The sequence below is a fragment of the Canis aureus genome, chromosome 7, assembly GCF_053574225.1.
Source record: "Canis aureus isolate CA01 chromosome 7, VMU_Caureus_v.1.0, whole genome shotgun sequence".
NCBI lineage: Eukaryota > Metazoa > Chordata > Mammalia > Carnivora > Canidae > Canis > Canis aureus.
Window position 1 is genome coordinate 29,867,703 of NC_135617.1, and position 15,596 is coordinate 29,883,298.

Genomic DNA, 15,596 nt, shown 5'->3' on the forward strand with positions numbered 1-15,596 from the left:
AAAATAGAAACATATAATGAGAATGTTTTCTGAATCTTACAAAGTGCTATAAAATTTGACATTTGGAAATTGAAGAATTAATCATAAAGCTCTACCTACTGGGACTTAACAGATATAAGTTTGTAGTTGATAATTTTAATATAGAGGACTATATTAGAACTCTAATTTTATACTATGGGAGGAAGCAGTGGCATGGGATTACATAAAATAGTCTAAAAAGCATTTGACTCTAGGATATATTTTATTTATATTAATATGGATCTAGTTTATACTTCTGTATCTTTAATTTCTGCAAAATAGAATCTTACTATGAAAACCAATCTCTGAAGGACTCAATCAGTATAGTCTTTTTTTTTTACATAAATTTTAAAATTTTGGCAGATACCATTTTGTGTTAGTTTTCTTAAATATGAGGGGATCAAACTTTTAAAAATCAGCAGCATTAATTTTTCAAATGTAATTTTTCTTGGAATGCAAATATATGAAGCAGATAAGAGTTACTGTTCTGGATGAAGCTGGATTGGAAAACTCAATACCATACCTCTCCTTATTCTCTCCATCCCTAACTAGTAGGTTCCAAGCCATTTCTCAGAAACATTAAAGCTTGCAGAACCGCTTGGAAGCCATTGAACTCTGATTTTTCTACCTGTAAGATTTAGTTCTATAATTGGGTTATTCATGTCCTTTTTTTCTTGAGAGCTAAAGTTTGGATTTTCATAGGGTGATTTTCATTCTTCTTGCAAATAGATGGTACTACAAGTCTAATATCTAAGTTTTAGTTTTCATATTTTTGCTTTTCTTTACTATTGTAGCAGATCAATTTACCAAAAACGAGTAATACTGAAAATTACATCTTCTTAAGGGGAGTGTCTTTGAAGTATTTTTAGTGCTTCATATTTGCTTGATGTACTTTTTCTGAAAGACACAATGAATTGATTTTTATAGTTTCTTTTTCTGTGAAAGAGTGAACATGGAAACATATTAATTAGAGATATAATCCTTTGATACCAGTTTTTGGTTGTTCAGGTGCTATATGGGAATATATTTTTATTCCAGTGTAATTTGGATTTATTTTAGGTATTTTGCTGGAGATCAGTCAGCAGTTCTCTAAAGCAGTGTCGATGGGCTTATCCACGCCAGGTCTTCATTTCTGATATTGCTTTAAATAGAAAAGACATTTTATTTGTCACACAAGATGGAGAAGGATTTAGAGGGAAATGGTTTGAAGAAAAAAAAAGGAATTCTGAAAAGAAAGGTCAGTTCATATATGTGTCATATATGTGAATAGAGCATAAAGTATCTTTCAATTAACCTTTAATTTCACAAGTGTTTATCATTAGGTTTGACAAGGGTTATTAGGTTTTACCCTTAAGTATTGTCTTTTGATTTTGGTTTATGTGTATGTAGGTAAATAGTTAATTCACTTAACTCTGGTTTTCTTTTTTATTTTTTAAATATTTTTTTTTTTAATTTTTATTTATTTATGATAGTCACAGAGAGAGAAAGAGAGGCAGAGACACAGGCAGAGAGAAGCAGGCTCCATGTACCGGGAGCCCGACGTGGGAATCGATCCTGGGTCTCCAGGATCGTGCCCTAGGCCAAAGGCAGGCGCCAAACCGCTGCGCCACCCAGGGATCCCTTAACTCTGGTTTTCAACCTTTTATCTGTCTCAGTATATCCTGAGGTCATGGTGCATTCCTATCACTAATAGTAGATCACTGCTTGGCTCTAGGGACAGGGAAGTGTAAAGTTTAAAGAAAAAACTCCCCAGATGCTTTTGAACCATCTTCCAAGCTCCATTTTTTTATCTTCTTCCCTAAATTGAGAAGTGACTGGCTTATAGTGTGTGTGTGTGTATATATATATATATATATATATATATATATATATATTTTTTTTTTTTTTTACATTTTATGTATTGTCTTTTTATATACTTGTATATGTAAAATTAAAATTTTTTAAACACACATTTCATGGCTTAAAGGAAAATAATAGGAAGAATAAATTTTTATATTGAGAATTTAAAAAAATAGTTGTATTAAATAGTTGTTGGGTAGAGATAAATTTTATTTCATTCCTTGATGAATAGAAAGGATAGCTTTAAGATGCTACCATTGAAAACAGAAATTATTCATTATATAGTTCATTCTTAATTTTATCTGATTATAAATTTATAAATTTATGATTACTTGCATCGTTTTTTAACTTAAGTTGCCAAATTTTTCTTTCATCCATAATTATTTGTTGATTTTTTTCTGGAAAAACTAAAATTCATTTACCTCTTCACAGTTAATGGGTCCCACTGTATCCCAAATCATATGGACTACTGCAAAAAATATATTTTCCTAAAAAAAAAAAAAAAAAAATTTTCCTTATTCGTACTCTTATTTCTTTTTATCTGTTCTTAACTATTAGAGTGATCTTATTTTAATATTTGATCTGATTTTAATATTCCTGTATTTAAAAACTCTTTAATGTTTCCTCACTTCCTAAACATCGTCCCAAAAGCTCCTTCTCTGACCTTTGTCTGTGTACCTGAACTGCTTTCATTTATCATTCTTCAGTCACATCCATCTTCAGGTTTTCAATTTTGTTCAGTAGTCCCAGGACTTTCTCTAATTTTTCACATCTCAGATTCATTTATGCTTCATCAGAAATGTTTTCACAGATCCCTCAATCTAAATTGAAGTACCCTGTTTCACTTTTCATATTCCCTTTGGATTTTCATGATGCAACTTGTCTCTACTTGTTTTTATGTATTTATATTTTTTTTTTTTAAGTTTTTATCTATTTATGAGAGAGACAGAGACAGAGATGCAGGCAGAGGGAAAAGCAGGCCCCATGCAGGAAGCCTGATGTCTGGAATCACGCCCTGAGCCAAAAGCAGATGCTCAACCACTGAGCCACCCAGGCATCCCTGTATTTATCTTTGTGATTAGTTTTTTTAATGCTTGTCTCCTATCAGGCTATAAGATGGCAAGGACCTTGACTATTGCACTGGGTCCTTGGCATTCAGCATATTTCCTGACACATAGTAGTCCCTCATTAAGATCTGTTGAATGAATATGCTAAGACACATATAATGAACGTTTATAATTAATTCAGAAAATTATAAACATAGTTTTCAAAATCAAAGACACAGTGGAGTGATTAGAGGTTTGTTGTATTTCTTTTATTTCTTTATAGATTATATAAGTCTGTAAACATTTAAATTAGATTTACTGTGTGTCACATATAGAGCTATGCTTTATTGATAACATATATGTTGATAACAGGGCCCCTGTTCTCAGACACTCATAAGTTTGTAGGGACAATAGATACATGTTAATATTTACAGTTTACAAATGCTAATATGCATATGTTAGGTTTTTTGAGAGTAGAAATTGCAATAACTGAGTGTGTGGGAAAAATTAGCAAAGGCCTGTAAGACTGAAATAGAGTGAATTTGAGAGAGTAACCAAAATGCAGGTTTGACTGCATATAAATGTTGGAAGTCTTAGAATTGTATCTTAGTCACATTTAGTAATCTGAATTCATGATCTCATGCTTCCACATTTGCTTTTTAATGTTTTATATCTAAGTAAATGGTTGTCTTTGACACCTCACATCCCGCCACCCCTATATCCGATCAGTCACTAAATTTTGTCACTTTTGTCTCAAATATTTCTGAAATCTTTCCACTTTTCTCCACTTTTATTGCTACAACTTCAATGTATATTATTTATTCTTTGGATTCTTTCTTATTAGTTTCCTAAATGATCTCTGTCTTTATTTTTAATTACTTTCAGTATTCTTCCTACTGAAGAATAATTTCTTTGCATGCACATTTCATACTTTTCTTTCATAGCCTTAATTTGACTCGTAATGGATATAATCATTTGTTTTAATGTCTGTCTTCTCTGCTAGATTGTGCACTCCAGAATGGCAGGGACATGCCTATCTTGTTCACTACTGTATCTTTAGGGACAGATTGATGATCACTGCATCACAGTAGCACAGTATGGTCACTCAGATATTTGGGACCAAATAACAAACTATAGGGATCCTAAGTTTATATATTTTTAATGCAAGCTGAGGAGTTTTAGAAGGTGGTGTAACACTAGATTTGCTTCTTAGAAAGTTAACTTTGGTGCAGTGTGGAGGATGTTTTTGTTGAAAGGGACAAAATCATGGGTAATTGAGAATTGACCAAACAAAATTTCCTTTATAGTACCTATACTATACATAGGGTGCAAATTGTGTTGGGGGGCGGGGGATTATAATTCTTCAAAAGGACTTATATATGAAAGATACTTTCATATTTTATTTTTCTATTTTCTTTTCTCCTAAAGCATTTTAATAGTTTCAATAAAGCCTCCATTAATAGAAGTTTGTTTATTTTTCTTTTTAGCAGAGATTTTATCAAATCTTCATAATTCCTCATCAGATGTGTCTTGTGTCTCTGATATAAATAGTGTATACGAAAGAATTCGACTTGAGAAACTTACTTTTGCCCATAGAGCTGTTAGTGTCAGCACAGATCCAAGTGGATGCAACTTTGCAATCCTGCAGTCAGATCCTAAAACAAGGTACACTTGTATATATTAAATTTCATTTTTAGAAGGAATAATCACTGAGTTTTCCTTTTTTTTTTTTTTTTTTTTTTCAGTAGCTCCTGGAGGAAATTTAATTGAAATGCTTTTGCCAAGACTTGTAGAAGCTTTAGACATAAAATCATGTTATCTGGAAAACTCAGAGGTGGAATTTGTTATAGTGGGAATGATAAGTATTTCTTTTAGTTTGTAAACTGGTATTTATTGAAAATCTTGAAAATACATATGTGCATGCACAAAATTTATAACTACTTTTTGATGTACTCTGGGTTCTCAAATTCTGAGAAATATAAATATTACACAGTTTGCAAAAATCTCTAATACTTGAATATGATAATTAACAAAAGAAGAGGTGGTATAGTCATCTGTAGGGTAGTGTGAATCTCAGTGCAAATATTCTCTAAGTTACATTAGTAGAGAGATGACAGGTTAAGATAAATGTCCAGGGTACTGTTGGAAAGAAGTCCTGGAAGTAGGGTGAACTTCATTCTGGTTTGCCTAGGCCTGCCTGTCCCATATTTAGCACCAAAACTCTCATCTCCTGGGAAAGCACTCAATCCAGGGCAAACCAGGAGGATTGTTTCCCCTACCTGAAAGGGTGAAATGTGGATAGGGAAGGTGTGATAACATTTTTACAGTGCTAAAGAACCAGAGTTATGGACTGATTGTGTATCTGTGTGTATATTTATTTTTCCTCCCTGAATTTCTGGCCTATTCTGGGATTTGACCTGAAGTATTTGCTCAGTTCTTTGTATATTTGGTTTTCTTCACTTAAAAGGATAAAGGATAAAAGAAAAGGATATCAAAGAAAAGGTTGAGAACTGTACTCTTTTCTGGATATTTTTAGTTTTATAGTCATTTGTGTTTAGTTATAGTCATTTAAAAAATTTCTATGGAAATACTCATTTACATTCTAGCATTTCCTAGTAGAAATAGAAAACTCTGCTTTTGAAGGAAAACTTGAATCTTGTCAGTTTAGTAAAAAAATATAAAAAGGAGTCACATTTTAAAATGTGATACAGTATCTAAGACTTTGCAGTATTCTTATATTTTCAGAAATGCCAGATTTAAAATTTTAGAAGTTTAATAGCTAAAAAATAAATTGTACTTTAAAGGAGAATTGGCTAGGGATGGGATGCTTTTTTTTTCATTTTCTTGAAAGTAAAAATTATTTTTGTTTCATTTCTAGCCTTTATGAAATTCCAGCCGTATCCTCATCATCCTTTTTTGAAGAGTTTGGCAAACTCTTAAGGGAAACAGATGAAACGGACAATATTCATGATGTGACATTTCAAGTTGGCAATAGAATTTTCCCTGCACATAAATATATTTTGGCAGTGCGTTCTGACTTTTTTCAGAAATTGTTTCTTTCAGATGGGACTACTTTAGATTTTATAGATGTTTACCGGAAAGATGAAGATTCTGCAGGATGCCATCTCTTTGTCATAGAGAAGGTTCATCCTGACTTGTTCGAGTACCTTTTACAATTTATATACACAGATACTTGTGACTTTTTAATTCATGGCTTCACACCAAGAATAAACTTAAACAAAAAGCCAGAAGAATATCAGGGCACTATGAATTCACATTCAAATAAAATGCATTGCCATGAAGATAATCAGAAGTCAGCATTTGAAGTTTACAGAAGTAATCAAGCACACACAGTTAATGAAAAGCAAAAAAGCAAATCAAAGGCTTCCAATAAAGGGAAAAGTATTGGGGAAGATGATCCTGTAAGAATGTTGCAAAATGTTGCAAAGAAATTTGGTTTCAGTAATTTGAGTAGTAGGTATGGCTTCTTAATATCTGTCCTTGAACCTTATTATGAGCTCCTTTTAAAAATTCTTTTTCTTTGCTACTCGTCTTTTCCTGTCCCTCAGTTCTACCCCCATGTGCCTTTTTGTATGTGTTCTTTCTTCATTTTCTGCTAAAGCTATCTCTGTAGGACCCCCTGGATTAAAACTTTGGAGGCTGTTAGTGGGTGTGAACTCTATGTTGTTTGTGTAACAGGGATCTGGAATGGTAGGCGGTGTGGTATGCTGGAAAAAATACTATCTCTGGAGTTAGGCCTGTATTTATTTGCCTTTTGGCTCTACTAGTGACTAGCTGAGGCAGATTTGTTAGTTTCTTTGAACTTCAGTTTCTCAGTATTTAGAAGGGAGGGATAATAGTGGTTCAATTTGTTGGTATAGTTCTGTCCTACAGTATGTGTAAACTGCCTAAGAGAGATTTGTCATATAAACCATATTCTTTGGAATTCTTTTTTTTAAGATATGTATGTTGCTTGTGATAGTGTAATCTTATGTGTGGGGTAGGAGCAGAGAAGGAGCATTTATCAGGTTTCCTATTTAAAAACACTGAAGGGTTTAGTGCTATGGTTTTGGTATGTTTTTTTGTCAGTAACCATATTTAATATGCATTTGACCCTTGAAAAACATGGGTTTGAACTGTGCAGATCCACTTGTATTCAGATTTTTTATGATAAATTCAGTATGGTACCATTAAACCATATTGGACATTTTCCTTAGGATTGTCTTAACAATTTCTTTTCTCTAGCTTTCTCTATTGTAAGAATACAATATATAATGCAAATAATATACAAACTACAAACATACAAGTCTACTGTATAAGTTATTGGGAAGGCTTCCAGTCAACATTGAGGTACTAGTAGTTAAGTTTTGGGGTAGTCAAAATTATATGCAGATTTCAACTCAGGTAGGGGGCATGGTGACTTTAATTTCTGCATTGTTCAAGGATTAACTGTACTTTGAATTCTAAGTAAAACTGAAGGAGAATAAACGATACTTCTTTATCACAGAGTTGAGTTTATTGAGATACTTTTTTAGGTGATATAAATTATATAATTATGTCCAGATGTAAATTGTTGGATTTTTGCTGTTGTTTTGGTCCATCAACTTAATTTTTATCTATTTTTGATAGGTTAGATGGAGTCAGATTTGAAAATGGAAAAATTAATGTTATTGAGAAGAAAACTGGTAATAAATCAAAGCTAAATCAGAAAAAATGGTAAGTTAGGAAATGAAGATAAACTTTCATCTGTAGATTTTGAGACCTAACTGTGAAAACAGCTCTTGTTACTGACCATACAAAGCAAAATATTTGAGTAGGTACCCTCACCTTTAGTAGTCTTCATTTCTAGAAGTGTTGGAGAGCTGTTGAGATAAATGGATAAAATGTTAACTATTCAATAAGACATTGAAACAGTTCATTTTTAAATTGGTTTTTAAGGAAGAAATTTTTAATTTTCCTTGCCCAAATTTTATATTATTCAATATGTAGGAAATGTTAGCCCAAAACCAAACTAATTGTCCCTCTTCATCATTATGATTATTTTCTTTAGTGTAAGTTTTTTAAGTAATAAATATACTATTCTCAATATGTTAGTTATTAAAAAGTTTTTGTTTTTAGGTATTTGTACTTTGTAGGGGAAAAGTTTTGGAGAAAGAGAAACTAGAGATATCTAGACTATTTCAGCAAAGAATATGTTGTAAAAAGAGGTGAATTAAAGACCTTTGACTATGATGTCACTTACTATTACATTATTAACACCTGGTCTGTAATGCAAAAGGAAAATTAGAAGACTTTTTTGAATACTTATCTGTATTCGGTTCCATTTACTATCTTTATTATAAGGTCCTTATTATCTTTACTCAAGTGGAAGGAGATAAAGAACTTTATTTGTATGTGTACCCTCAAGTTTGTTCTCTGCTGTCTTTAAGAGAAAATCAACTGAAGCCAAATCCTATAATAAATTTTCTGTTGGCTAAATATGTAAAGAAATCACTCACTTCAATTAAAAAAATTGTTTTTTCAGTTCCTTTCTATGTGATGTGACCATGAAATCAGTGGATGGAAAGGAATTTCCTTGTCATAAGTGTGTTCTTTGTGCTAGACTTGGTAGGTATACTTTTTATTAGTTGCTGATTTATTTGTTTTATTATTGTTTCACTGTCTAATGAATTATACTTTTTCTTTTCCCAGAATATTTTCATAGTATGCTGAGTAGCTCATGGATTGAGGTAAGATTTAAATTCAAACCACGTGGCTGGCAATCACACTTCTTTTTATTTTTGGGAAATTATGTACAAAGAAATTCAGAATGGGAACCTGATATTTTAACTCCATTTTAATTTTGTTCTAAACTTTATGCTGAAGCCTGCTGGAAAACAGCAATATTTAGAATTAAAAATTGTTACAGAAAAACTTCTTACAGTCAGAGTATCACCTTTTATTATTTGGCCATGTGTTTGGAATACCAGTGTGATTGGTTTTTGTTTCAATTTTTTTTCATATTCTCCATGTTACAAGGCATTTTAAAATTAAATGTATGTCATTGTAGATTTGTGTTTTATAAATGTTACTTTCTTTTGCATTTGACATGATTCCCAATTCAAAGTTTTCTGTACCAGTCAGAATATGGTAGTTTTTCATAATTTAAAATTAATTATTTTACTTTATTTTATTTAGGCTTCTACTTGTACGGCTCTGGAAATGCCAATACATTCTGACATACTGGAAGTTATTTTGGACTACCTCTATACTGATGAAGCTGTGGTGATAAAAGGTATTAATAAGAGGATGTTTTAGATATTTTAAGGTAAAATTGAATACGGCAAAGTCAACATGAATCTTAATTTCTACTCTAATTGAAGTAAACCGTCAACAGGGGCTTAATTTAGAATGAGCAATAGGGATGATTACTAATAGTAAAGGAATAGAAAAAGAAAAATTTTATTAACCTATGTGAAAATGAACTCTATAAGGATTATGTATAATGGTTGAGATTAGATTTAAGTTTCATGCCAGCTACTTCTGTGATTGAGATGAGAAACTGTCAATAGGGAATAGTTTTGACATATTTGACAAAAGTTTTTAAGTGTTTGTTTTTCCCCTGGTGATAATATCTCTGAAGTAAAAGAAATAGAATTGAATCAAAATTTAAGGAGAGATTGCATTTATATACTTTTTAAAGCACTACACCAATGTTTTAGTTACAGTGTCTTCAGTCATAGGCATGGTGAACTACTGTGTTCAATTGTATGTATATACCACATTTTGTTTTAATCCTTTCATCTGTCAATGGACATTTAGACTGTTGTATATCCTCACTGTTGTTAATTTTGCTTCAGTGAACATGAAAGGGCAGATATGTCTTCAAGACCCTGATTTCAGTTCCTTTGGCTAAATATCCAGGAGTGGGATTGCTATATCATGGTAGTTCTATTTTAATTTTTGGAGGAACCTCCATATTGTTTTCCATAGTGGCTGTATCATTTTATAGTCCTACCAAGAGTGCACACAAGTGTTCCCTTGTCTCCACATCCTTGCCAACACTTGTTATTTTTTGTTTTATTGATAATAGCCATCTTAACAGGTGTTAAGGTAACATCTCATTATAATACTGATTTGCATTTTCCTGATAATTAGTGACATTGAGCACCTTTTCATGTATCTGTTGGCTATCCCTTGTGTCTTTTTTGGAGAAACGTCCTTTGCCCATTTTTTAGTTACTTTGTTTTTTTTGCTGTTGAGTTATAAGAATTCCTTATATATTTTGGATATTAATCCCTTATGAAATGTGGTTTGCAAATATTTTCTCCCATTCTGAAGGTTGCCTTTCATTTTGTTGATTTTTTCCCCCTTTGCTTTGTAGAAACTTTGTAGTTTCATGTAATTCCATTTGCTTATTTTTGCTTTTGTTGCATGTGGTTTTGATGTCCTATTCAGTATAAACCATTGGCAAGACTAGGATCTTTTACCATTTTCTTCTAGGAATTTTATATTTTCAGGTCTTTTTTTTACATCTTTAATCCATTTTGAGGTGACTTTAGTGTATAGTGTGGGTCCAGTTTCATTCTCTTGCATATGGATATTTAGTTTTCCTAGAACTCTTTATTGAAGAGACTATTCTTTCCTCCATTTTGTATTCTTTATGCCCTTGTTGAAGATTAATTGACTGTAAAATGAGGGTTTGTTTCTGGGCTTTCTATTCTATTCCATTGGTATATATGTCTGCTTTTTATGGCAGTACATTAATTTTTGATTACTGTAGCTTTGTAACATATTTTGAAGTCATGAAGTATAATGCTTCTAGCCACCTTCTTTCTCAAGATTACTTTGGCTGATCAGGGTTTTTGTGGTTCCATATACATTTTAGGATTGCTTTTTTCTTTTCTTTTCTTTTTTTTTTTTAAGAAAAGATTTTATTTTTTATTTATTCATGAGAGACACAGATTGAGAGAGAGAGGCAGAGATACAGGCAGAGGGAGAAGCAGGCTCCATGCAGGGAGCCTGACGTGGGACTTGATCCCAGGTCTCCAGGATCAGGCCCTGGGTAGAAGGCAATGCTAAATTGCTGAGCCACCTGGGTTGCCCAGGATTGCTTTTTCTATTCCTGTGTAAAATGTCACTGGAATTTTGATAGGATTTTGTTGAATCTGTAGATTGTTTTGGGTAGAATAGACATTTAATTACTTTTTTGGATAGTTCATTGTGCATAGAAAAGCAACTGATTTTTGTGTTGATTTTTGTATCCTGCAACTTCACTGAGTTTATTACTTCTAATAGATTTTTGATGGTATATTTAGGGTTTTCTAGATATAAGACCTTGTTATCTGCAGAGATAGTTTTACTTCTTCCTTTTCTATTGGATGATTATTTCATTTTTTTGCCTCATTACTCTTGCTAGGATTTCCAGTACTGTGTTGAGTAGGAGTGTCATGAGTGGGCATCCCTGTCTTGTTCCTGATCTTAGACAAATAGCTTTCAGATTTTTACTGTTGAGTATGGTGTCAGCTGTGGACTTGTCATAGGTGGCCTAATTTATTATGTTGAGGCACAGTCCTTCTCTACCTAACTTGTTGAGTTTTAATCATGAATGGATGTTGAATTTTGTCTTATGCATATTCTGCATGTACCGAATTGATCATATGATTTTTGTTCTTTATTCTGTTAAGATAGTATCACATTCATTGATTTGCATGTATTGACCATCCTTGCATCCAGACATAAATTGTACTTGATCATGGTGTATGGTCTTTTTTAACATGCTATTGAATTTGATTTATTAGTATTTTATTAAGGATTTTTGCACATATGTTCATCAGTGATACTATACTGTGATTTTCTTCTCTGGTGGTGTCCTTGACTCCTTTTGGTATCAGGATAATCCTGGCCTCATAAAATAAATGTAGAAGTGTTCCCTCTTCTTCAGTTTTTTTTTTTTTTTTTTTTTTTGGGACAATTTTGAGAAATATTGTTTTTAATTCTTCTTTAAATGTTTGGTAGAATTCATTCACAAAGCCATCTGGCCTAGGGCTTTTCTTTTTGGGGGAGATTTTTGATTACAGATTCAGTCTCCTTACTCTGTTTTTAGTCTATTTAGATTCTGTTTCCTCATGATTCAGTCTTCATAGATCATGTGTTTCTAGGAATTCATCTATTCTAGGTTATGCAATGTGTTCGCTTATAATTGTTGATATTAGTCTCTGATAATTTGCATTTCTGTTATATCACTTGTAATGTCTTCTCTTTCATTTAGAATTTTATTTTGGGGGATCCTTTTTCTTAGGCTACTTAAGGGCTTGTTAATTTTATCTTTTCAAATAACCTTAGTTTCATTGACCTTGTTTTTATGCTGCCTCTAGGTCATTTATTTCTGCTCAGTTTTTTTTTTTCTTTTAAGATTTTATTTATTAGAGAGAGAGAGAGAGCATGAGGGCAGGAGAGAGGCAAAGAGAGAGGCAGACTAACAGACTCCCTGCTGAGCACAGATTCCCAATCCCAGTGCCTCCCAGGACCCTGAGACAAAGTTAGATGTTTACCGACTGAGTCACCCAGGCACCCCTCTGCTCAGTCTTTATTATTTTCTTCCTTCTGCTGACTTGGGCTTTGTTTCTTCTTTTTGTAGTCCTTATTGTGTAAAAACCCTAAGGTGGTTTTTTCAAGATCTTTCTTTTTCATTAAGGCATTTATCAGTATTAATGTCCTTGTTAGAACTTCTTTTACTGCATCCTGTAAGTTTTGGTATGTTGTATCTCCACTTTCATTTGTCTCAAGATATTTTTTGCTTTCTCTTTGATTTTGTCTTTGATTTTGTTAATTTTCACATATCTACACATTTCCCCTATACCCTCTTGTTATTCTAGTTTGATGCCACTGTAGTTGGAGAGGATAGTGGTATCATTACAATTTTCTTAAATTGTTAAGGCTTGTTTTGTGGCCCAATATATGATGCACTCTGAAGAATGTTTTATGTGTGCCAAGAAGGATTTGTGTTTTTTTTGTGAATGGAATGTTCTGTATACATCTGTTAGGTTCATTTGGTCTGTAGTATTGGTCAGGTTTGATGTTTCCTGGTTGATTTTCTTTTTCCATGATCTATCCATATTTGAACATGAATATCTATATTCAAGTTCTTTTATTGCTGTACTGATGACTATTTCTGCCTTCTTGTTATGTCTTCACATGGCCTTTCCTGTGTGTGTGTGTGTGTGTGTGTGTGTGTGTGTGTGTGTGTGTGTGTGTTTAGGGAGTGGAAGAGGGAGGGAGGTAAATAGATACCTCTTTGATACCTCTTTCCTTAGAAGGACCCTAATCCTATTGGACCAGGGCCCTACCCTTATAACTTCATTTATCCTTAATTATTTCCTGTGAGGCCCCATCTCCAAATATAACCTCACTGGAAATTAGGGCTTCAACATGTGAATTTTCAGGGGACACAAACATCCAGTCATAACAATATCTCTTTTCTAACTTAAAAACCTTTTTTGATCTGCTTCTTGTTTGCTCTCTTGTCATTGTCTCAGTCAGCTTCAATGTTAAACAATTGCTACTGATTCTTTTTAGTAAATGCCCTGAGAGAAGAGGCTGTTCAGACCAGCAAAGCTTTAAGTCAGAGCAACCTTCCAGTGGGGATTTCCAGGGAACTGTCAGACATGTCAAATAATGAGAATTCTTTGATAATGTTTCTTTATAACTCTTCTACCTCCTTTAATGGTGGTTCTTTTCCACTATGATTGCAGGGTTATTGGTTTTTAAGACTACTGTGGAGGAGGGGAAAGGAGGATTTAAATAGAAAAAGCTACAGTGTCCCACCACTTACTGTTTTTACCAAGATTCAGCCATTTTTCTTGAGTCAACACTCCCCAGGTCATTGCAAGCCTTTGGCTAATTTCTAGAATTTTGAAAAAGTTGATTTTGACAATTTTCATAGTATCTTCATTGCTTTTGTGGAGAAGAGGAGTTCTAGAAGTAGTCCTTAGTTTGCCATTCAGTGACTTCACCTCTTCCTCCTTTGTGAAAAATGATTTTTCTACATTTTTTCTTCTTAGTCTTTTTTTTTCCCTTTCTATTGTGGCTTTGTTTTGTTTTTGTATTTATGTTGCTATTCTGGCAGTGGCTCAGGGTTATTACTTAGGGCCATTAGTAATGCTCAGAAACAAGAAGTTTATTTTAAATTAAAGAGCATCCTATGGATTAAGAAGACAATGTACTTTTAGGCTTTTTTATTTAAAACAAAAATGATCATCTAAGAGTATTATTCACCCCTTTCTCTCTATATTTTCTTAACATATATGCTATATGTATTTAACATATACCTACATAATAAACTTGATGCTGAGATTTGAATTTTCCCTGTATTTATTAGATTGAGAAATACTTATCTAACAACATGGGAGATTTTAAATAGGCAGGCATTCTAGTAGCCTTCTAGGCTAAAAAGATCAATTAAAGTTGCCCATTTTATGTTGTGGTGTGAACCAGGGCATTTTGGTGTATTTCTCTTCAGCTTTCTACTTACAAGGTAGAAAATTCTCACATTATTGCTGTTTATCATATTGGCATTGCAACATTTAGAAAATAGTCATAATCTTCTTTGTGTCTTAATGAATTGAAACTTTTTTCATAAATGTAATGTTTACAAAATAATAGTTCTGTTTATTTTCTTTTTTTAGAATCTCAAAATGTGGATTTTGTTTGTAGTGTTCTTGTGGTGGCTGATCAGCTTCTTATAACTCGATTGAAAGGGATTTGTGAAGTAGCATTAACTGAGAAACGTGAGTATTTTTGATTTTTTTTTTTTTTTTTTTTTTTTTTTTAGTATTTTTGAATTTGACTGTTAACCGTGTTTTCAGGTCGATAAAGGATTATTCATTGACTTTATGATGCCATTTGTGGAAAACTGCGTCATTATTTTTTTGAATCATGAAAACTGTTAAAACATTTAAACTATTTTGTGTCATTGTAAGTAAGCACGTTCTTATTTCAGATGCATTAATATGTGAAAATAAGTACATCTTATAATTGAATGTTAAGTTTTTTAAAACTGTCATAAAACCTTGAATCATGAAGATGATAGGAACTTTATTTTGAAATTTCAAAGATGAGCATTTGAAAGGAATTTTTTCCTTTTGCCCTGGTCTTAGCTGTAGGTCTGTGTTTAGCTACCTCTTTCTTACTAGTCACTGGAATTTTTATATAATGGTCTCATTTATATATTTGATCAAAACACATCTCTTTTGTTTTAAACTCTTTATTTCTTTCTTTGTTATTTCATTTAATAAATACTTCATTATTTCAGTAAATTTCGTTGCTGTCTTTTTGAACATTTGAACATTAAACTTTTGAAACCCAGAGCTATTTTTTGTTTTGTTCTTTACATCCAAATTTTTTCATTTGACAGAACTGCTGCATCTTAATTATATTTATTGATCACATTTCCCCCACCTTTTTATTCTGTCACTCTGCTAGCTGAGATCACTTATCCATCCCTTCTGTGTAGGGTCACAGTAATCTTTTAAGTCCTTTTTCTTTCTACTTCTCTCTTTTTTAATCTTCCTGTTGGAAGTAATTATGTCTTCCTCTCTTTAGATATTTTTAATTGCTTACTCTAGGTTACAAAAGATTATAATTTTATCTTTGTTCATTTTCATTGTCACACTGCCACATGAAGGGATTTCCTGTCAGAATTTTCTAATTTGT

The 15,596-nt window shown here is 32.4% G+C and overlaps 1 protein-coding gene across 6 annotated transcripts in view; it reads left to right on the forward strand.

Annotated features, from left to right (window-relative positions):
- IBTK (inhibitor of Bruton tyrosine kinase) overlaps positions 1-15,596 on the forward strand; it is a 101,670-nt gene that overhangs the window by 31,054 nt on the left and 55,020 nt on the right. For 4 of the 6 annotated variants that reach the window (XM_077903256.1, XM_077903261.1, XM_077903259.1 and 1 more), the window contains exons 10-17: positions 1,078-1,255; positions 4,391-4,568; positions 5,782-6,381; positions 7,533-7,619; positions 8,428-8,510; positions 8,595-8,632; positions 9,081-9,177; positions 14,570-14,671. In XM_077903256.1, coding sequence (XP_077759382.1) covers positions 1,078-1,255; positions 4,391-4,568; positions 5,782-6,381; positions 7,533-7,619; positions 8,428-8,510; positions 8,595-8,632; positions 9,081-9,177; positions 14,570-14,671 — 1,363 coding nt within the window. The remainder of the gene's footprint in view (positions 1-1,077; positions 1,256-4,390; positions 4,569-5,781; positions 6,382-7,532; positions 7,620-8,427; positions 8,511-8,594; positions 8,633-9,080; positions 9,178-14,569; positions 14,672-15,596) is intronic. The other 2 variants (XM_077903260.1, XM_077903258.1) reach the window with 1 other exon arrangement.